The sequence below is a fragment of the Phaseolus vulgaris genome, chromosome 3 (assembly GCF_000499845.2).
Source record: "Phaseolus vulgaris cultivar G19833 chromosome 3, P. vulgaris v2.0, whole genome shotgun sequence".
NCBI lineage: Eukaryota > Viridiplantae > Streptophyta > Magnoliopsida > Fabales > Fabaceae > Phaseolus > Phaseolus vulgaris.
In genome coordinates, this window is record NC_023757.2 from 49,970,476 (window position 1) to 49,993,078 (window position 22,603).

General features: G+C 31.6%; 2 protein-coding genes across 2 annotated transcripts; one reads left to right on the top strand and one right to left on the bottom strand.

The window, feature by feature from the left end:
- Positions 1–10,613: 10,613 nt before the first annotated feature.
- On the top strand, positions 10,614–14,838 carry LOC137808445 (probable LRR receptor-like serine/threonine-protein kinase At4g36180). Its single transcript, XM_068609564.1, has one exon. The coding sequence runs from the start codon at positions 10,916–10,918 to the stop codon at positions 14,378–14,380; it is 3,465 nt and encodes a 1,154-aa protein (XP_068465665.1). The 5' UTR covers positions 10,614–10,915; the 3' UTR covers positions 14,381–14,838.
- A 4,595-nt stretch (positions 14,839–19,433) lies between these two features.
- On the bottom strand, positions 19,434–21,977 carry LOC137808446 (V-type proton ATPase 16 kDa proteolipid subunit-like). Its single transcript, XM_068609565.1, has 3 exons — positions 21,724–21,977; positions 21,357–21,642; positions 19,434–19,890 (listed from the first exon to the last, which is right to left on the bottom strand). The coding sequence occupies exons 1-3, from the start codon at positions 21,797–21,799 to the stop codon at positions 19,758–19,760; spliced, it is 495 nt and encodes a 164-aa protein (XP_068465666.1). The 5' UTR covers positions 21,800–21,977; the 3' UTR covers positions 19,434–19,757.
- Positions 21,978–22,603: the final 626 nt, after the last annotated feature.

Consider the following 22,603-nt stretch of genomic DNA (forward strand, 5'->3'; position numbering starts at 1 on the left):
TAATTATATAAATTAATTTACTAATTTTTGTATATATTAAATAAATTTGTGATTTTTTTTTCAATTACAGTGATCATATTATTTATAATTTTTTTTATAAAAAAATTGTGTTCTAAAATTGATAAGAGACTTGTATTTTTTATATAAAAAATTAATTAAATTAAATTTTACAAAATATTTTAAATATTTTAAAGATAAGGGTAAATTTGTAAACTTACATTTTAAACATTCAAAAAATAAATAATTTTTTTCTACAACCATCACATCACTCACAAACTTCAATAAACTTTCCTCAGTCATCCACTCTAACCTACACATCCCAACACACTAAACTTTCTTCTCAAATTCTCACATTTTCACTTCTCCACACCCTCAATTTTTCACTCTTCAATCCAAACAAAACATTAAAGATATTGATAACACTCACTCGAATTAAAAGATGTTATTTTTCATGATTTAGTCACATCAACCCTATCTTCCTTTCCATTCTCATATTTAATATTTTAGATCAAATTTATGTATTTTTATTATTTTATATTTTTGGGAGTAGTTTCTATTTTTATTTTTTTTTATAAAAAAATATATTTAAGAGAATGCAATATCAAGACGATTAGGAGTAAGCATTTGATGAGATTGAACGGGAAAAGAAGCCCCACGTTCGAGGAGTCCTCCTGCAAGACAACATTTGGATCTCGAGTTGGTTGTTCGAGGAGGTTTTTGCTACCAATTATTTAGATTTTAAATTTGGTAGCTAATTAGATACCAATTTAGAAACTATTTAACTATAATAGAAACTAATTTAGAAACCAAAAACTCTTTTAGTCTCTAAAATGGTCTGTAATTTAGTTACTATAACAACTAATTATTTTTAGTCTCTAAAATTAGTTTCTATTTAATGATTTTCTTGTAGTGATTGTCTCCCTAACTCATCTCATCTTATTCGATAACTCTATAAAAATGAATTTTAAGCTTAATTCAACCTTACAAAACTGGTTTGTAAAAACGAGATTTGCATCGACTTATTTACTATAAATTGACCTTATCTCTAATCGATGTGGGATATTCAATACTAACGATTTTTTTTTCTATAGAGCTTCGTTGGTACCGTGAAACTATAAATGTAAAACATTTTTTTCACTCAATATAAGCAAGTAATTTGATTAAAAAAATTCAAAATTTCTTATTCTTTTGTGAAAACAATCTTACATACCGAAAACTCAGATACTATTAATATTGGAAACCAAGTTACACATTAAAAGGTTATTACCAAAGTTAGACATAGTCAACCTTCACTTGTTAACTAATCCAAAAGATTAACAATTATTCTCTTTTGTTACAAAGAAATTTTGCAAAGACTTATGGCTTGCTTGCTAGAATGCATATCATATCACTTGAGATTGTGAAGAAAAATAATTTTAATGAAGTTTTTTGCCACAACATCACCCACATATTCAATGGACTACTTTAGACCACGCAAGAGGGTCTTTGTATTGAGCTCACAAGTTTTCCTAATATTAGCTTTGGTGGAACCAAATAAGTGATGGAACCAAAGTTATGTAGTTGAGTTGGTTGGAAGTTTGTCTTCATAAAAGTTATACATGTGGGTTAGGGTTAGGATGCTCTCATTTGATTGCTTTCGGACTCTCTAATATACAAGAAGAATTGGAGATTTATGAATCTATTATTTTTATCAATTTAAAGAAAAAAAATTTTGTCACAAGAAAATCATTAAATAAATGTCCTACAAGAAAATCATTAAATAAAAACCAATTTTAGAGACAAAAAAATTAGTTGCTATAGTGACTAAATTAGAGATCATTTCAGAGATTAAAAAAAATTACTTTCTAAATTAATTTATATTATTTTTAAATAGTTTCTAAATTGGTATCTAATTAACTATCAAGATTTTAACTACCAATTATTTATATTCTAAATTTGGTAACAAAAAACTTGATTGCTAATTAGATACCAATTTAAAAATTATTTAATAATAATATAAACTAATTTAAAAACCAATAATTTTTTATTTTTAAAATAGTGTCTAATTTAGTCACTATAACAACTCATTATTTTTTTCGTTTTTAAAATTAATTTTTATTTCATAATTTTCTTATAAAGATTTACTGATAAAAAAATAATAATTTCTCTTTCATAAACATAAACAGAAGTAGTAGGAATAGAGCATTAGAAGAGAAGTATGTTGGAAGCTACAAGTAAGGGTTTAATGGGAGATTTTTTTACATAAAATAGGAAATGGAATTATCAAAAAGGAAAACAGGGAATGGATATGAAGTTGATGCCTTAGAAGAATAGATTCTGCAACCTTTCATCTCATGACCACTACAATTAATACTCATAAGTGTTGTCATTTATTTTGATGTCCCATTCACATGGGTTTCTACTTTGGGTTGGTTTGCAAAGAGGTGAATAGTAAGTTTTCCAGCTTCTGACAAACTAAACTCAGATTTACTTACAATTTTTTTAGTTCACATATATTTTCATAAAAGACAATTTTGTTCAAGTGGGAAAAAAAATAGTGAAAACTCTTTGTTAACACAGTCGCTTACTAACTTTTGATTAAGTTAGAATACTCTTATATCAATTTACTGAGGTACTCATACTTAATGTTCTTAAATGAGCAACTTAGGAGATTAAAAAAGAAAAACTGAAAACAAAAAACATTAACTCAACACATTCAAGTGAATATAGAGTAATTAATTGATTACTTAATTTTTTATTCTTGAGTTGCATTCTCTTAACTTCTTTCTTTGTTTTTTTGTTTTGTTTTATTAACAAAAACAAAATAAAAAATGAAGAACAAAAGGCTAAAAAAAAAAACTTTTTAGAAGATAACATTATTTACTATTGATATTATGATAGAAAATACCTACAAATAAAAGAAAGAAGAACATTGAAGTTTTATTCATAAAAAAAACAAGGTATACATTTGAGACAAAGAAGAAAGAAAAACGAAAAACATATAATCATATTATGTAAATTATAGAGAAGTAAAAAGAATCTATAATAGGAAGAGAAATTGTTACTCAGGAGAAAACGTTGACCGTCTAACACTTAGTAGACGTTGATTTAACACTAAAAAGACATATGAGTGTCTGCTTATGTGTAGACCGTCTAACACTATACTCCATAGTGACCGTCTATCACAATATTATACAAAAATATCTATTTCTAATAAAATCGTCTAAGACCAAATGATACAAAACACAGATCGTTCGTGTGATAGAAAAATCAAACTATAAAAAAAAAAAAGTTAAGAGTATTGAGTTAGTTAAAGTTTTATAGATAAGAAAAGTAAGAAAAGTATGGGTAGTGTGGAAAATGAAGGTGTGGTGGGTTGGGTTTGTGTGGTGGTACATAGTGATTATTGATAAAGTATCTATTTGTGTCCAAAAAATGGTATGCATAAGAGGTGTTGATGCATGGCCACTCTGCTTGGTGTATAGAGAACATGTAGAATTGACAATTAACCCACTTCCCATTCCCATCTCTGTATAAGGTTAAGACCATTCAACATCATTATGCTTATGTCTCTTCACTCACCAATCAACAAAGTTTCCAACTACCATAGTCCTTTGCAAACCATTGTATTATGCTGTTTATTTCTACACAAGGCTACATATTAATAAAATATATGTTTATGGTGCACCCTTTATTATAAGGTCCACTACTCTACTATTTCAAACTACAACACTGTATGTTGTTGTTGCAAGCTTTCATTAAATGCATTGCATTAAATTTATATATAATGCAATGAAAATTGTGGAAAGAAAAAGACCATAAAGTACTTTTTTTCTTTTAATTTCAAGTTATTTACAATAAGTCTTAGTAGGCAAGATTTTAGTAGTAAATTATATACCAGTTTAAAAATTAATTCATAAATTTTATTTTATATATTTATAATTTCTAAAATAATATTTTATTGAATTAATATAATGATTATTTATTTTTAATTTCTAAAATTAATTTTTATTTAATAGTTTTTTTTTATTGTGGGTTCTAAAAAAATGAAAAAACCTTAGTAGGAGTTCTTCTACTTCCATAACCATTAACAAAGGCTTATCCATAATATAGATTCGAGCATTATTCTATAGTTTTTAAATTCTCTTCAGTACCTGATTGAATGGGAGTGAATATTTTCGATTAATTGTTTCTTCTTATTTTTATAAAATTTCTAGGACGAGTTCAATAAAAATATGTAATATTATGTGTTTGTTTTTATTTTTTTGGGTTTTCTCTTTTCGATTGAAGGATACAAATAAATTATAATATATAAATAAAGACAAATTTCATTTTATTAAGTCAGAGATTAACTTAAACTTAAAGTGTTGTATTTTTATAAAGATAAAACCAAAATAGCTTCTAACCTAGTATACCTATAACTAAGGAAGTGTTGCTTTGGATGTATCTTGAGTAATGTTCATGGTTTGTTTATAAAAAGTGATTTTCTGAGTTTTGCTGGTTCTGGATTTTTTAAAATGATTTCTTCTACCCTTTTGTTAATGACATGGCCTACATATTTGTAGGGTGTTCGATTGGATCCAATAATTCAACAATAATGCGATTATAAATTTACACTGCAACAAAATCATTAAATAGAAATCAATTTTAGAGACAAAAAATAATTAATTGTTATGACTAAATTAAAAATCATTTTAGAGACTAAAAAAATTATAAATTTCTAAATTAGTTTCTATTATTGATAAATAGTTTCTAAATTTGTATCTAATTAACTACAAATGTTTTAACTATCAATTATTTAGATTCTAAATTTGGTAGCAAAAACTTTGATAACTAATTAGATATTAATTTATAAACTATTTATCAATAATAGAAACTAATTTAGAAACCAAAAAATTGTTTAGTCTCTAAAATAGTATTTAATTTAGTCAATATAACAACTCTTTTTTTTTTTATATAAAATTGGTTTCTATTCAATGATTTTTTTTATTTATTGTTATTTCATTTTAGAATCATATTCACGACCCTATTTAACATGATACTTAACTAAAATTACTAAATAACATTAATAAAAATAATAACAATATAGTTATTATTCATTTTATTCTATAATTTTATTAAGTAATAGTGTATTTATAAAAAAATAAATTATCCAATACTTTAATATTAAATAATATAGTTTATTTTGAAAATAAAAATCTAAAAAAAGTTATGAAGATGACAAAACATTGACATCGAAAAAGTTATGATTAATTTTAATAATGATAGCTTAATAGAATTGATGACAAAACATTGACATTGTCAATAGAAAGAAAATGAAGGTTTAAATCACTTCAACTTCTTATTCTTTTATTAGGGAGTTTAATTGGATATATTCAAAAGTTTCATATAATAATTAAGGTCAATAGTAAATTATACACTATTTTTTTTTATTTCATTAAGACATCTTTTTAGCACAAAATTGAGATCAAAGTCACAAAATGTTAAAAGTTCAATACTTCAAGCAAGTTTTTTTTGGTCTAATCACAATATCTTTAAGGTACATTGATAAATTATACTACCATTTTGTTTCGGGTAAGGAATGCGAGTAAAAAATGGACTTTCATTCTACTCTCACCTCTATTAGAATTATTAACATCACATTTTTATCATTATCTTTAATATGGCGTTTATTATTCCTCAAATATTGTCATTATCATTTTCAGAACTTTTATTATGTTACCATTATTATTACTATCATCATTTCTATTAACATTAACATTTATATTATTATTATTTTTATCATTATATCATCATACCAATTCCCACCATCTATCATCAATATTATCCAATATTTATGATATTATACATTAAATATGAGATAAAATTGATATATATATATATAAATATATCTTATTTTTAAAAAGCTTATATTGCATCATCGTGTCTTTTATTTCATTCCATTTTATTTTCTCATATCTTTATCCCCAATATATTAGTGTCTACTAAATGGGTTATGAATGGGTTTAAAGTCAAAAGAGTGAAAGGTCGTTAAATAGGTGATCTATTTTACAATTGTTTTTAATAATTAAGATTTTATCATTATAATATCTTACAAGTACACTCATCAAATCTTGATTGAATGTGAATCTGGATCCAAGTTAAAAGTTGACCCAAATCTAATAATTAAGAAATAGTCTAAATCCAGTAATTGAGAACAAGTAAAATCCACATAGATTGAATGAAAAAAACATAAATCATCAGTAAAAGATCGAGAAACCGTGTGAGGGAGAAAAGGAAAATTAATTGTTTCACCGTCCTCTTTTAGTTTTTTAAATTTTTGAATGAAATTGAAAATCATGAATGGAATTGAAATGATGAAGCAGAGTGGGTAGAGCACATTCCATTTCTCAACGACTGCATAAAAGCATGCAGTGTTATTAGCAGAAGAGGGTTGTGATTAATGTGTTACAGGGCAGTTATTGGTGGCAGGAGAGGACCATGGTTCATTGCCACATAATTAAGAATAAAGGATCAAAACCCTTTTCCCTTTGTTCTGTACTTTTTGTTTTTTCCCACTAAACTACCTTCAAAAACATTGCGCTGATTAGAAATTTTGTCGTATGGCTTGTCTTCGAATTGTCAAAAATTTCAACTGAAATGAGTATGGACGTATCTTTCCACTTGTGGTCCTTCATATCCAATCACGTCACTCCAACTTCTTCTTCCTGCCACAACTTTATGCCCAAAAATACATTCCAAACCCTAAAAACACTCCAAACTTCCCTCTTTCTGCTTTCAACTTCGCCTAATCTATTCACCACTTCCCAATCCTCCACCAATTCACCCCAAACCTATTATTACAACTTATTATTCCACATCGACTTGAGATAAGGACATTTTATAATATATAAATGGGTGCAAACCTCATCCCTATGAGTCAGTTTTATGAGGTTGAGTTAGGCTTAAAACCCACTTCTTTACATGGTATCAGAGCCATTTCGATCTCTACGCATGAGTTGGTAGCCTCGGCGTGAGGGAGGTGTGTTGAAAATCCTACATCGACTAGAGATAAGGACATTTCATAATATATAAATGGGTGCAAACCTCACCTCCATGAACCGATTTTATGAGGTTGAGTTAGGCTTAAAATCCATTTCTTTACCTACAGTAATTTCGATCCAATAGATACATATAAATAAACACAAGTTTCAAGTAAAAGTTTACACAAAATATCAAACACTTGAATTTCAGAACCTGTAAAAATCTTTTCGATCGAGAGCGAAAGAAGAAAAACTAAGATAATGAATAAGAATTGAGAAAAACTAAACCTAAAAAGTTAAAAAATATTGTGCAGATGGAAAGAGAAAAATCAATTATTTCTTTTTCAAGAAAACAAACTATTTTATTTTAATGTATTTAATCACCATAAAGTAATTGGTGTCGCTTTCTTAGGAGAATCTTTTAACTCAATGTAAAATATTGTTAGAGATAAGAAAAGTGACATTGACCTTTGAAGGCCATAGAACCAAAGTGAACATTTAAAAAAGAACAGTGAAGGTGCAGCCAAAATCTGGGGATGGAAGTGTAAGTAGCAAACAAGTAAAATATGTCATATCCATCAGAACATCAAGAAACCTCAGCTTCATAAAATTCAATTATCGTCCCCTTGTTCTTTATTTTGGCGCAAGCATTTGTCACCCCATTATTCCAACTCAAGACCAGAAGTGGATCAGATCCAAACCTCAATTCCAACATTAAATTATACAAAATAAAATGAAACATCTGGGACAGATTGCTTGTTTCCACATACGACCAAGAGAATTTCTTAGGAAGCATCAAACATTATTAAAATTGACATCAAAGAATATAGATTCATTATAACTAATGTATTTACTTTTATACATATTAACATAATAAAAAAGTAAAAAAAAAAAAAACTGTAGAAAAGATAAGGTAAAATGAATGATGAAAAACACTACTCCAAAGTTTCACGTAACTCATACCACATATAAGATGAATCTTCATAAATTCTAAATCTTAAACCCTAACTCATACTACGACACCTATCACAAACTGAACTCCCTCACGCTGAGACCCAACACAAAACTTGCTAGGATAGACTCAAAATGGTTCTGATACCATATTACAAAATGGACTTTAAACCTAACTCAACCTCATAAAAACAACTCATAGAGTTGAGGTTTGCACCACTTATATACAATAAAAGACTCTAATCTCTAGTCGATGTGAGATCTCCAACAACACCATTTTAAAAAAAGTTTTTGAAGTTACTCGGATTTGTAAAAAGATAGTTAATGCATGTTTTTTTCCTATGGACGAAGAGGGTTTGAAGTAGGCAACGAATTGGAGGCAATTAGATGCAGTGATTAAAAGGGTCGACAAGAAAACAGAAGGGAAAGTTAAACATGCAAAGATAAGATAGATAGCTCAATCATTCTTCAATCACATCCTTCACAAACATTTAACTATGCCAATTCATTCAAAACCTACCACATTAGGCCAAACATTAACATATATATATATATATATATATATATATATTTATAACTAAATTAATATCTGTTACATTTAAATAAAAATCACATTATTTTTATTCAGATAACCTTCTCAATTATTTTGAAGCCCTGATCCCTTTCATATTGGATTAGATTATGATCCTTATTTAAATTACAATTTATATTTTTTAAATTATTCTATTAAAATTATTAAATTAAAAAATTAAAAAATGGTTCTAACTAACAGTTTACTGTACCTTCACATATTAATGTTCACCCTCTATCGAATCTGAATCTGGAGTCTCTGTTTATAATTTGTTATCTTAATATTAAAATAATGTTTCATTAATTGAGGTTGGCATTCTTAATTTCCCTTTCTTTGGTCCAAATTCCGTTTTAATTAATTTTTAATATCGAATAAAAGTACTTATTACGGCGGTCCCCACAAAAAAAGACTATTGATACATACTAGTTAAATAAATATTATAAGGAGAAATAAGCGGATTTAATAATAATTATTAATTTTTTTTTAAATGTCTTGATATTATTTAAAGAAATATCCATAAGGGAAAGTGTACGAGAGGAAAATATGAGATAGATAATATTAGTAGTGAATATAGATGTAAAGATTATTATTAAATATTTTTATCTCTCACAGTAATTTTGTGTGTGACTTAATGTGTCCTATATATATATATATTTATATTTGTACGTACAATTTTTTTAAATATTTTAATTCATGGAAAGTTAATTAATAAGAAATGAATAATAATTTAATTGAAAGTCGATTTTACACATTAATTTTTTTTAAAGAAGATAGTAAAAAATACATGGAATTGATATTTTTTTTATGTAACTACATATAATTAGAAACCTAAAAATTAATTTTATTTAATATTTGGTTGAAAAAATGGAAAAAAAGTCACATTGAAAATATGGAAACAATGATTTATAAAGGACACTAAAATCGCAAATACTTGTCTTTTTATATAGCAGTTGATATGATGCTAGTATGTTTTTTTTTTTTTCAAAATGTTCATTTCTTTCTATCACGTTTTTATATTAATAATTTTAGACTCATGCTTTAATATAGTCTTATTCGTTTATATACTTCTTTCATCTTTAATTATCTGGAGATCTTTTAAGAATGAAATTGTTTTTAAGAATAGAACTGGATAGAATATCCATCTTCAAAATAAATAATATCTCAAATACAATGATTGATTATAATTATATTATTTAATAATAATATATTGATGTGATGCATATATAAAAAGTAATAAATAAAAAGATTAGATATAAAAGAGAGATAGAAGTTATGTTATTATGGAGTTGGGAGGAAATAACAGTTCACATGCCTTTTCCCTTCTGCCGGTCTACTTGATGTCCTAGCAAAGGACTCTATTTCCCTTCATTACTTCCTTTTGTTGCTTTATTTCCGTACTCCATCCATAAACACAACACCTACCATACACCAATTCTCTTTTTTCATTACCTCTCTCATCATACAACTGCATCAAATTCTTGAAATTATATTTTAATTCAAATCAATTTTCATTTCTATAATTTTGAAAGAAAAAGATATACTATTGGTGAGGTACGGTGGAGAAGTGTATTAAATAGAGGGAATCAAATCGGATGAGAGATTCAGTATATGAAGAAGAAAAAAAATGACCGTTAAATTAGTGTTTAGTGCAGCAGAGTGTGAACAGCTGGCTTGCATTGCATTCTTAATCTAATAAATTGTTTTGAGCAGACAGACTCCATGACTTACTTCTTCCTCTATCTAACTATCAATAACAACTTTACTTTTGTCTTCTCCATGCATTTAGCCAAATGGCACAGCTAGCTTGCTTCTAAATTGTTTATGCATAAAAACAAATATCATATTAAACTTTATAACAAATAGATATTTTAACTGTATATATTTTCGAACCGGTTTGAGAACGATTCCTCCAACATGTCAATACTTTAAACTACTTTAAACTTTGTGTTTCATCTTCTTTTCTTGTCTGATTCCATAAACGGATGGTACATATAGAAGACACTTCAATACTCAAGTTAATCGGAATGTCAGCATTCGAGTGTAAGAATATGATAAATAATAACATACATTTTTATTTAAAATACGTATTATTTATACTATCTTAATAGACATTCATTAACGAATCGAATTAAGAGATTGATTCATATTTATGATTGGACTAAGAATTATGGATTAATCTTTTGAATTGTCGCCAAAAGTTAGTCGTTCAAACATAGTATTTTACCTTCTCACCGTCCAAGTAGACTAGGACTCACTTACTCCTTGTACAATATATATAAATAAATATATATTTTGAAATGAGTGTATAGATAATTATAGAGAAATAGTGAAAGTGAAAGTTGAGTGTTTAAAGAGAGTGTATGAGGAATTGTTGTAGGAATGGGGAGGGAAGATGGGAAGTGAGGATGTTGGAATAACTCAAAACAACACACTCATCACTAAATTTCTTCTTCTTCTTCTTCCCTCGACTACCATGACTAAATTTCTCATCCTCCTCTTATTCTGCGCACGCTTCTTATCATGCGCCCACTGCGCCTCCGTCACCGAGATCCAAGCCTTGACGTCCTTCAAGCTCAACCTTCACGACCCTCTCGGTGCGCTTAACGCCTGGGACCCGTCAACGCCGTTAGCTCCCTGCGACTGGCGTGGCGTTTATTGCGAAAACGACCGAGTCACCGAGTTACGCCTGCCTCGCCTTCAACTCAGTGGCCAGCTTGGTGACCGCATTTCTGACCTACGCATGCTTCGAAGGCTAAGCCTTCGCTCCAACTTCTTCAACGGCACCATTCCCCACTCTCTCTCCAAATGCACGCTTTTACGCGCCTTGTTCCTACAGTATAACGACCTCTCCGGCCAACTCCCTTCGGAGATCGGAAACCTCGCCGCTCTCCAGATTCTCAACGTCGCCGGCAACAACCTCTCCGGGAAAATCCCCACCGAACTTCCTCTCCATCTCAAATACGTTGACCTTTCCGCCAACGCCTTCTCCGGCGAGATTCCGACCACCATCCCCGGGCTTTCCGAGCTTCAGCTTATCAACCTCTCCTACAACAAGTTCTCCGGCCAGATTCCGGCGCGCATTGGAGAGCTTCAGAATCTGCAGTACCTTTGGCTCGATCACAATGTTCTCGACGGAACCTTACCTTCGTCTCTCGCGAATTGTTCCTCGCTCGTGCATTTGAGCGTCGAAGGGAACGCGCTCGCCGGGGTGTTACCGGCTGCGATTGCGGCTCTCCCGAACCTCCAGGTGTTGTCACTCGCGCAGAACAACTTCACCGGCACCGTTCCGGCTTCGGTTTTCTGCAACGTGTCGCTCAAAGCGCCGTCACTTCGCATAGTTCAGTTAGGGTTTAATCGTTTCACGGATTTCGCGTGGCCTCAAGCCGCCACGTGTTTCAGTGTTCTTGAGGTTTTGAATGTTCAGCAAAATAGCGTGCGCGGCATGTTTCCGCTGTGGTTAACGAACGTGATCACGCTGTCGGTTCTCGACATTTCTGGTAACGCACTTTCCGGCGAGGTTCCGCCGGAAATTGGAAATCTCTGGAAATTGGTAGAGCTGAAGATGGCCAATAATACGTTCTCAGGTGAGATTCCGCCGGAATTAGTAAAATGTAGGTCCCTGCGTGTTCTTGATTTCGAAGGAAACAGGTTTTCCGGTGTGGTTCCTTCGTTTATAGGAAATTTGACAACGCTGAAGGTTCTCTCTCTTGGTGTGAACCATTTCTCTGGTTCTGTTCCGGTGAGTTTTGGTGGGCTCCATTCTCTTGAAACTATGAGTTTAAGGGGTAATAGATTGAATGGTACAATGCCAGAAGAAGTGATGAGGTTGAAGAATTTGACTGTGTTGGACCTCAGTGGAAACCAGTTTTCGGGTCATGTTTCTGGGGAAATTGGGAATCTGAGTAAATTAATGGTTCTGAATCTGAGTGGTAATGGCTTCTATGGGGAAATTCCTTCCACTTTGGGGAATCTTTTCAGGCTCACTACACTTGATTTGAGCAAACAAAATCTCTCCGGCAAATTGCCATATGAAATTTCCGGGCTTCCCAGTTTGCAGGTCATTGCTCTTCAAGAGAACAAGTTGTCTGGGGTGATCCCTGAAGGGTTTAGCAGCTTGACCAGTTTGAAATATGTGAACCTAAGCTCCAACGAGTTTTCTGGGCATGTTCCTAAGAGCTATGGCTTCCTCCGATCGTTGGTTGTTCTTTCATTGTCTGATAACCGCATCATGGGAATGATTCCCCCGGAAATTGGAAACTGCCCTGACATTGAAATTCTCGAGCTTAGATCAAATCACTTGGGGGGTCCCATTCCCACGGATCTCTCTGGCCTAGCCCATTTGAAAGTCCTTGATTTAGGTAAAAACAACTTAACTGGGGCTTTGCCTGAGGATATCTCCAAATGCTCAGAGTTAACAGTTATGTTAGCAGATCACAACCAACTTTCGGGTGCTATACCAGGGTCATTGGCCAAGTTATCATACCTAAGTATGCTGGATCTCTCGGCCAATAAATTGAGTGGCGAAATTCCCAGTAATCTAAACACCATCCCTGGTTTGGTGTACTTCAATGTCTCAGGCAACAACTTAGAAGGTGAGATTCCACCAATGTTGGGTTCTAAATTCAACAACTCCGCTGTATTTGCTGGCAACCAGAACTTGTGCGGGAAGCCATTGAATAGAAAGTGCGAAGAGACAGACAGTAGGGAGAGAAATAGGTTGATAGTGTTAATCATTATCATCGCGGTTGGAGGCTGCTTATTGGCTTTGTGTTGCTGCTTCTACATCACCAGCCTTCTGAGATGGCGCAGAAGGATTAAAGCAGCAGTGTCAGGGGAGAAGAAAAAGAGTCCAAGAACAAGTTCGGGAACAAGTCAAGGTCGAAGCAGCACTGACTCCAACGGACCAAAACTCGTCATGTTCAACGCCAAAATCACACTCGCCGAAACAATTGAAGCAACGAGGCAATTCGACGAAGAAAGCGTGCTGAGCAGAACAAAACACGGTTTAGTATTCAAGGCCTGCTACAACGACGGAATGGTTCTTTCCATTCGCAAGCTACAGCACGGGTCACTAGACGAAAACATGTTCAGAAAAGAAGCCGAATCGATAGGAAAAATCAGGCACCGAAACCTAACCGTTCTCAGAGGCTACTATGCAGGTCCATCGGATGTTAGACTCCTGGTCTACGATTACATGCCCAATGGGAACCTCGCAACGTTGCTCCAAGAAGCATCACACCTAGACGGTCACGTTCTGAATTGGCCAATGCGACACCTCATTGCATTAGGAATAGCCCGTGGCATCGCGTTTCTACACCAATCCTCACTTGTCCACGGTGACATCAAACCCCAAAACGTGCTCTTTGATGCAGACTTCGAAGCCCATTTATCAGATTTCGGGTTGGACAAGTTAACAGTTACCGACCCAGTTGAAGCCTCCACTTCAAGCACTGCTTCAGTTGGCACGTTGGGTTACGTGTCCCCAGAGGCTGTGCTAACAGGGGAACCCACGAAAGAGTGTGACGTGTACAGCTTCGGCATCGTTTTGCTGGAACTTCTCACTGGGAAGAGACCAGTGATGTTCACGCAGGATGAGGATATAGTGAAGTGGGTGAAGAAACAGTTACAGAACGGTCAAATTACGGAGCTACTAGAGCCTGGTTTGTTTGAACTGGACCCAGAGTCTTCGGAATGGGAAGAGTTCTTGCTGGGCGTGAAAGTTGGTCTGCTTTGCACAGCACCAGACCCTCTTGATCGACCAACCATGGCTGACATCGTGTTCATGCTTGAAGGTTGTCGTGTTGGACCCGACATTGCATCCTCCGCTGAACCCACGACGCAACCTTCTCCGGTGTAACATAAACAACAGACACGTGTCTGTTGAAGTTTGACACTTTTTTTTTTCTTTCAGGAAAAATGGTTTTCTGACTTCTAATGCAACTTGATGATGTCAGACATTGTTTCTGTTACCAAGGATAGGGGTGGTGTTTTGTAGTGGTGGCAGATACGAGTTTCTTGATGCTACACGTGGCTCTCACTGTTGTCCTAATTGTAGTTTAAAAAATAGAAAAAAATTGAAATTGGAATTCATGAGTTAGAGGTCTCAATTATTAGGCACTGTGTAGAGTGGGTCCTCATTTATTTGATTTGGATTATTGCAGTATGATCTGTCATTTTGACCATTTTTTGAGTTTTGGGCGTGTATCAGCAACAGGGATTCAGAGAAGGAAAAAGTAATCATTTGTCACTCACCTTTTATCTCTCATCTTCCATATTGTTTTCAAATATCAATAAATATGTTCTTTTAATTTTTAATAGTATTAAATATTATGTTTTTAATATAATGCTATATGCAATTTAATTATCAGTATTATTTTCTTGATACCAGTTGAATAGTCCTTGTCTGCATTACTATCTTTGGTAGCATGTGGAAGATGCAGAAGTAAAATTTAGGTATGAATTCTTATATGGACACAGGAACGTGTAAGCATGTTTGGTTAAAAAGCAGGGATTGGCTTGTGATGTTGCGTTATAGAAGGTTAAATTAAATGTTGTTTGAGTTGTTTTGTAGTGTGAAAGAAGAAAATTTGAAAGTAGGTGAAGCGCCAGAGAAAATATAGAAATGAAAAAGGAAGAATTGATGCGACATGAAGCATCACAAGTCTAAGTTCATAATAACAATCCTCAAAATTTTCACTCTTTTCAACTGTTCAATTTGAAGTACTCTTCACTTTACAGAGCAAATCTCGCCAAATCTTTTCAAGTAATTCAGCTAAAAAAATTACATGTTTGTAACACTTTATCTCAATCACACCGTTTTTTTTATTTATTACATATTTTTCTCTTTATGTCAATTTCGGAATTTTAATTGAGATAATATTTTTAAAACAATTTGTTCCCTTTAAACTCGATATTTTATTAAGGTTTTATTTTTAAAACATTAAAAAAATATGTATTTAAATTGTTGTTCATATCAATATTAAAATAATAAATTTGTAAGTTTCTTTTATATATTTATTTAACTTTTTTTTCTATCAAATATCAAACTCTCAACAAGTATATTTTTAATCATTATTTGTGCTTTAGCAGAGATGTTTTGTAAGTTTAAGCTTAATATCACTTTTATACTAGTTTAATTTGAACAGGGTATTAATTCAGTTTTTAATTTTTGAACTTATTAAATATCTTTATTTTTAAATTAAATAAATTTGTTCCTCAGTTAACTCCTTTTCCATTTATCTTCAAAGATTGAATTGATTACATTTTTGTAAGAATAAAAAAAGCATTCAAATCTCCTTAACTTAATTTTTTTTACAAATTGATACTCCAAACTGTAATTTATCCAATTTTGAATTTTACAACGTTTGTAAACAGATACCTTAATTTCAATTTCAATTAATATTTAAAATTTAGCACTTTTATTAAATTCAAATTAATTTTCTAGTAAAGAAAAGGCCCTGGTTGTTGATTTATTTTAAATCATTATTATTTATTAATTTTTATTTTTATAAATAGCCTTTTCAAATATTAACATCTGATAAAATTTAGAACTAAAAAGTTTGTAAATACTTCTAGTGAAAGTATATTCTATTGACATGCTTACAATAACTTCTCCAGAAGGCTTTTTTAAAAAAAATAAAAATGAGAACTTATGTACAACTGAAGATAAAACTAAAGAAATTACATGAAATAACATTTATACACAAATTTATATATAAGTTAATTTTAATTTGTAGCATAGAAGTCTTTAAGGATAAATATCTCTCCATCCCGATACGAGAAGTGATGTATGGGTTGGAAATGTTTTTTCTTATAGTTGTTCTCTGCTAGGTGCACTTAATTTTTCGTTGCATGGAATTTAATTTTAAACAACTGAGAATGGTACCGGTAAAAAGTATTTCGATATCTAAGTTATGATTCAATATAAGGTAGGTGAAAGTAATAAATATTGTTTAGTGATACATACATTTATCTTGAATGTAATGCATATTTATTTATAAGATCCTAATGGGACATCAATTTTAAACATGTATTATAATAGACTCCAAAGTTAATTTCATACCTTTGATAAAACTCATTGCATTCTATAAATCATACTCAATCATATCATCCATGGAATGTCCGATATCACAACCAATCGACCACGTCACCTAATGGGACACTCAATCATTGATACCGATGGTAGAATTGATAATATTTTTTAATATAATACACTATGCACAAGATGAAAATATTGAAGTAAAAAAATAATAATCTTTGGATTTAAGATTCAACATTAATTAAAAGTATAAATTATAGTTGAAAATTTGCTGATGAAATTAACATTTATATGAATGTATAACAGAACATGTTTATTCTGTGCTTTTATTTTGTAACTAGTAATTTTACTACATATTTATAATTTCATATTTTTAACTAACAAAATTCAAGTAATAGCTAATTTTGTTAACTCGTATTCATCTATTAAATTTGTTAAACATAGGTCATTTTCAACTAAAATAGGTCTAATAAAAAATTAAGATACTAATGCGTGTTACTCTTATATTATAAATTAAGACACTTACTTTGCATATAAAACTTTTATTTTCTTTACTCTTTTTAATTAATTCACTTTTTATATATCCATTTCTTTCATTATTTTTAATAGACCTCCACGGCATAACAATGACAATTATGAATAAAACGATCTACTCAATGAGCCTTTACTGATGACAACTATTTATGAAACAATAAATGACTATCATGCGATAAATCCAAAGCTCGCCATCGAAAAGAAATATAAATACCTACTCTCTAGGGAATATAATCCATTATAATATACATCCTTAACTCTCATATTATTAAACCTTTATCATTATCTTGGCGCTCCCACTGACTCATGTATCAAAAAATCTTTTTTCTAGTGGAGTCCTCCTCTTGCTCGAGACCAACCGAAAATCCATTCACTTAGGAACATCTAGTCCTTATTAAGACGCTCTCCAAATACATTTTTTATAGGAGCAATAATGATAACAATGTCATTTTTATTCATGTATCTTGTGAGAGTGGATAGGTATACAAACTTCCAAACTTAGAATTTATTTGAACATAGGGTCAAGTGCTCCTTTATGAAGGAGGGACTTTGAAATTCCTGAAACATATTAAATGATGGCTATTTAAAGTTGTTTTGGTTTGCCTCTCCCTCTTTATGCTATTTTGGAATTGTTCACAAGCATATTCATGAGTGTTTTGCTTTCTTTATTCTCTTTACATTTTTTCAGTTTAGTTATCATCCTCCGTTTTATTAAAACTAGGTACACTTCTTCTCACAATGTTTTTTTTTTTCTTTTGTTCTTCTCTTGGTGGTAAGGAGGGTGCTAACATTGAGGAAGAATATTTCTTTGATAAAGGAGATGTGGTAGAGATTTTGAGCCTTGCTTCCCTTAGTGATGTAGTTGTGATGGAGGCTTCTCCAACAAAAGAGGCTAAACTAAGTGGGGCAGAGTATCCTTCGGAGGAAATGAATGGGCAAATTCTCCCTTATCTCAAATTTTGAGTATCATTCCCAATGAGATCGATGCATATCCTTCCAAAGAATTAGTTTATGACTTCTCAAAATATTTGAACATATGTTGTAATGTAACAATATTTCCTCAAGGATTTAGACCATTTGTTTCTTTTATCTAGTTTTGAGTATATGATGTTAACAACAATGAAAAACATTTTTTAAAGCTTTTCAAATCTTATATGTGAATATGTTTGCATGATCCTTATAGAAAGAAGTCCAATCTCATTGCCCAATCCACGTTTTATGTTTTTATTTTCAAATTTAAACTAAATCATATTCTTTACAAAATTAATTAAAACAATTATTTATAGTTATTTTTGCCTTATAATAAATAATTTTTTATGAATATTCTCTTCAAATTCAAGCCAAATTCTATTTTATATTAAAATCTAACAACTTTTGTTATCTTTAAAATATTATTTCGATAACTGTACTATTATCATTAAATTAAAATTTATTTAATATTTATTTTAAAATTATTTGAATTCATTAACAAAATGAGTTATACAGTTAAACAAATCGTATACAAAATATTTAAACTATATATTTGTTGGAGTTAAATTTTAATTACTTATTATTTGTCGTAAAACTACATAAAAAAATTATAATATCAATAATCATTTATTTTTAAAAGGAGATATTTTGAGAATAAAAGGGAAATATTGGGTGAAACATATTTTAAAAAATATCGTAAAAATTACGAAGTTTATTTTTTAAAAAGAATTAATGGTAGTTTTGGTTGTAACGTATTTTTCCAAAATAAAATAATAAATTATTTAATTGGAAATTGTGACATGGTATCAACAAGTTCTCAACCAGACCTTTTCCCCCTTCATTGCTTTTGGTTTGGGTGTGGGTTTGTTTGCAGTTCATGGTATGGGTGTTTCTTCTTCCACCCCATCAATTTCCAAAAACACTATTTTACCCTTTTTTTAATGACTTAATGATTATCTTTTCAGGATGTTTTTTCAGAATATCATTTCCAGAATTCATTAAATGTATTTCAGAAAATCAATCTAAAACCCATATAATAAGATTCCAAAAATGTGTTTTCTGAAATAACTTTTCTAGAATATGTTTTGAAAAGAACTTTCCCAGAATGAGGGCGAATCAGAAGAGACATTTGGTCATTTCACCTATTTGATTGGGATGCAGGAAGAGTTTTGATAGGGTGCTGGAAGAAACACCCTCATGGTATCGACTTCATTAATGTTGTTTCATGGCTTTGGAGAACTTTTTGTTCTCGCTTCAGTCGCGTGGTTACATGGAAGGCAAGGACGCAGAAATATTTTTGGATCCTTGTTTCAATTGAGCCTTGTGCTGTTTCTCTATGGCGAAAGATAGAATGAATGCGACATGAGGATTTCAGCTGGAACTTAATGCTGTCTTATTTTGAATAAATTTAGGGGGAGGCATTTTGAAGAGTAGAAAAAACAGTGAAAGTAAATGGAATCAAAACATACATCTGTCTTATTATGGAGATCTCTATTCTAGTTTGGATTGAGCATATAATTAAAGAAATAATTACGGCCTAGGAAGAGATTGATTGACATTATTCCTGGACAGCCTCAATTTTATAATGCGAACATAAGTAGACTCACATGAGCAAGCCAAAGCAGGAGTCAGTGTACAGTCATTACCCATCAAAATCTGTGGCTGTGTATCACATCCAACAGCAAATTTTATATCAATCAGCCCTGGATTGGCCGGCACGGGAAGAGAGGATGATGCCAACAATAAGACCATACAAGGCCAAAGCCTCAGCAAAAATGAGGATGAGAATCATTCCAACAAAAAGCTTTGGCTGCTGAGCATTTGCTCTGCAAAATAATTACCAACATGTCACATTCAGTTTGTTAAAATGAAACTTAAAATCTTAAATTATCATTAGTAATTCTGAATCAACAGGCGGAGTAAACTAAAATGCAATGTGATGTGTCACCTAAAACTAACCATATCGAATTTTACCAAACTAGAGACACCATACTATCATCCCAGGATCTGAAGAAATTAACAATTCCTTGCAGCAGAGTACACACGTGTGATTACGGCTCTGCACTACTTTTTGTTGTCCATGCATTTTATCACGATAAATGCATGGAAACATTCAATCTCTATATCAGCAACCCCATAAGATCTCTTCCACCCATCACTAGCAACTTGGTTACTGTTTATCTTCAACTGATAAGACACTAATTAGTACATCAAAGGAAATTTTCACATATGGTTTAAGCACACATTCCTTCTGCCCAATTGTACGCTAAAGCAGTCTTCAACATTTCACCACATTGCATCTCTCCAAATTGCGAAATGTAAAAGGCCATTGTGATTTTGGATTCACTAATTAATTCAAGGATTGCAGCATTTGGAAATGAAACTTAGTTGACTTGACAATACGTACACAGAAACACATCTAAATATCAACAACATTCATTAAAAAGTGAGTAGAAAGAAGCTACTTTGATGGGTACCAAAGCAGTGGTAGGTTGCACAAAGATGAGGCTCAAAATATCACATCAGGTGGATTCACATGGAATCATCCATGTTCAAAATAACGTTGAAATGTCATGCCATCTAATGTGATTTTAAGTAAATTTTCACAATTCCCGCGTGGAGGAATTGATTATGGGTCTAAGAATTGATTTTAAGTTCAAACAACTTTAGATAGCTTTTGCATTTGATAAAAAGTATTCTACTTAGTCTTACTACTAACTTTCGTTTAGAACAAAAGAAAATCCAAACGCATCAAACAACTTCAAAATCAATTTTAACCAACATGGCATAATTAATTTCATTCAAAATCAATTTCACATACACACAGTGAACAAAGTATTTCAAATCACAAACAACAGTGGTAATACTAGTAGTAAAAATACTAGAAGTAGCAATAATAAGTTCAATAAAAGAAAAAACCAATGAGACGCATTCATCACTAAACACTTCCAAACTGGCTAACAAGACCCAAATAGATGTTTCTTCATTTCTTCATTCTAGTGTTGCAACTTGCAAGTTGTAAACTCGCGAGTTACAACCACACAAAACACTCCGAAAAACTAATTCACACAAGTAAAAATATATGTATTTTGATGTTATACTAGAATAACTGATACCAATAACACCATAAAAAAAAATAAAAATATGACAAAGTAAAACTGTACACACACTCCCCCCTCACACATGCGTAGTATTTGATAACTAACCAATAACAAGCAAACAGAACAGTTGCAATAACTCGATTTAGAAGAACAGTTCATGATGGAAAGGGAAGAATTGAGAAGATGAATACCTGACACCAGCGTCGCCGACGATGCCGATGGCCATGCCGGCGGAGAGGCCGGCGAGGCCACAAGCGAGACCCGAAGATAGGTGAGCGTAACCGTCGAAGAGGTAATAGGATTTGGCCTTAGGGTTAATGCCCGTACTTATGATAACCGCAATGATCAAACCGTAGATCCCCAACACACCAGCCATCACGACCGGCACGATCGATTTCATCACCAGCTCCGGTCTCATCACTCCCATCGACGCTACACCCACGCCGCTCTTCGCGGTGCCGTACGCCGCACCCATGCCTGAAACGACGCAAAAATTCAGGTAAATGACATCGCGAATCAAAACGATGATACCAAAAAAAAAAATAGTGAAGAGAGTACAGGAAAAAACGAGAGCGGCGGCGGCTCCGAGGAAGCCAAAGAAAGGAGCGGTTTCGTCACCGCTGAAGGCAGCCATTTTGTTTTTGTTCGGAGAGAAAGCGATTCCGTTGCGGTTGTTCGTTCTTTGATCGCTACCTCTTCTCTGTTTCGTTTCTTTATTTTACTTTCTTCTCTGCTTTCAAATAAATTATTTTTCAAATTAAAGATTAAGAAAACAATTTCAATTTTAGAGGACAGAAGGAAACTAACCACAAATTTAAGAATCTAAAAATATATTTAAATAAAAAAAAAATTATGAGATGAGGTTTATTTGAATTGGGCTTCGGCTTGGTTTGATTAGCCGTGATCAGTTTTATGGCTTTCTACACCCTCCAGTTTTATCTTTCCACCTCCTCTTTATTCTGATATTTGGAATATAAATTTTGTATTTTAAATTATATAATCTAGATTGTAAAAATCACAAATTTTAGTTTATGGATAGATTTAATCTTGAAGTTTCTAGATTTCATATTCTGAAATTAAAAAAATGTTCAATAAAAAATATAAAAGAATAATTTTGTATTTTTGAAAGTTTGCATATGTATAACAGTTTTAGGGTCTTGGCCTTGTACATTTTTCGTCCTCCACAACCTTTATTTTTAAGTTTTGGATCTTTTTTTTATTTAGAGAACATTCTACTGAAATAATTAAGTGGATTTTCTTCTAGCACAAACAATTCATTTATAATTTTTTTCTAACTTGAAACATGCTAACATAATCGAAAAGTCTTTAAAATTCACATTTTAAATAAAAATATATAAAACGAAAACAACTTTCTCCTCTTAATACAGATCTAAACCTTTTTTAGAAAATAAAGTTAGTAAAATAATATATATAGGAA

Excerpts from the sequence above, each read along its gene's own strand:
- LOC137808446 (XM_068609565.1), bottom strand. The coding sequence starts at position 21,799 with ATGGCTGCCTTCAGCGGTGACGAAACCGCTCCTTTCTTTGGCTTCCTC. Across the intron at positions 21,643-21,723 it reads CGCCGCTCTCGTTTTTTCCT|GCATGGGTGCGGCGTACGGC; the intron begins GTACTCTCTTCA and ends GCGTCGTTTCAG. Across the intron at positions 19,891-21,356 it reads GTCGGCGACGCTGGTGTCAG|AGCAAATGCTCAGCAGCCAA; the intron begins GTATTCATCTTC and ends ATTATTTTGCAG.
- LOC137808445 (XM_068609564.1), top strand. The coding sequence starts at position 10,916 with ATGGGAAGTGAGGATGTTGGAATAACTCAAAACAACACACTCATCACT.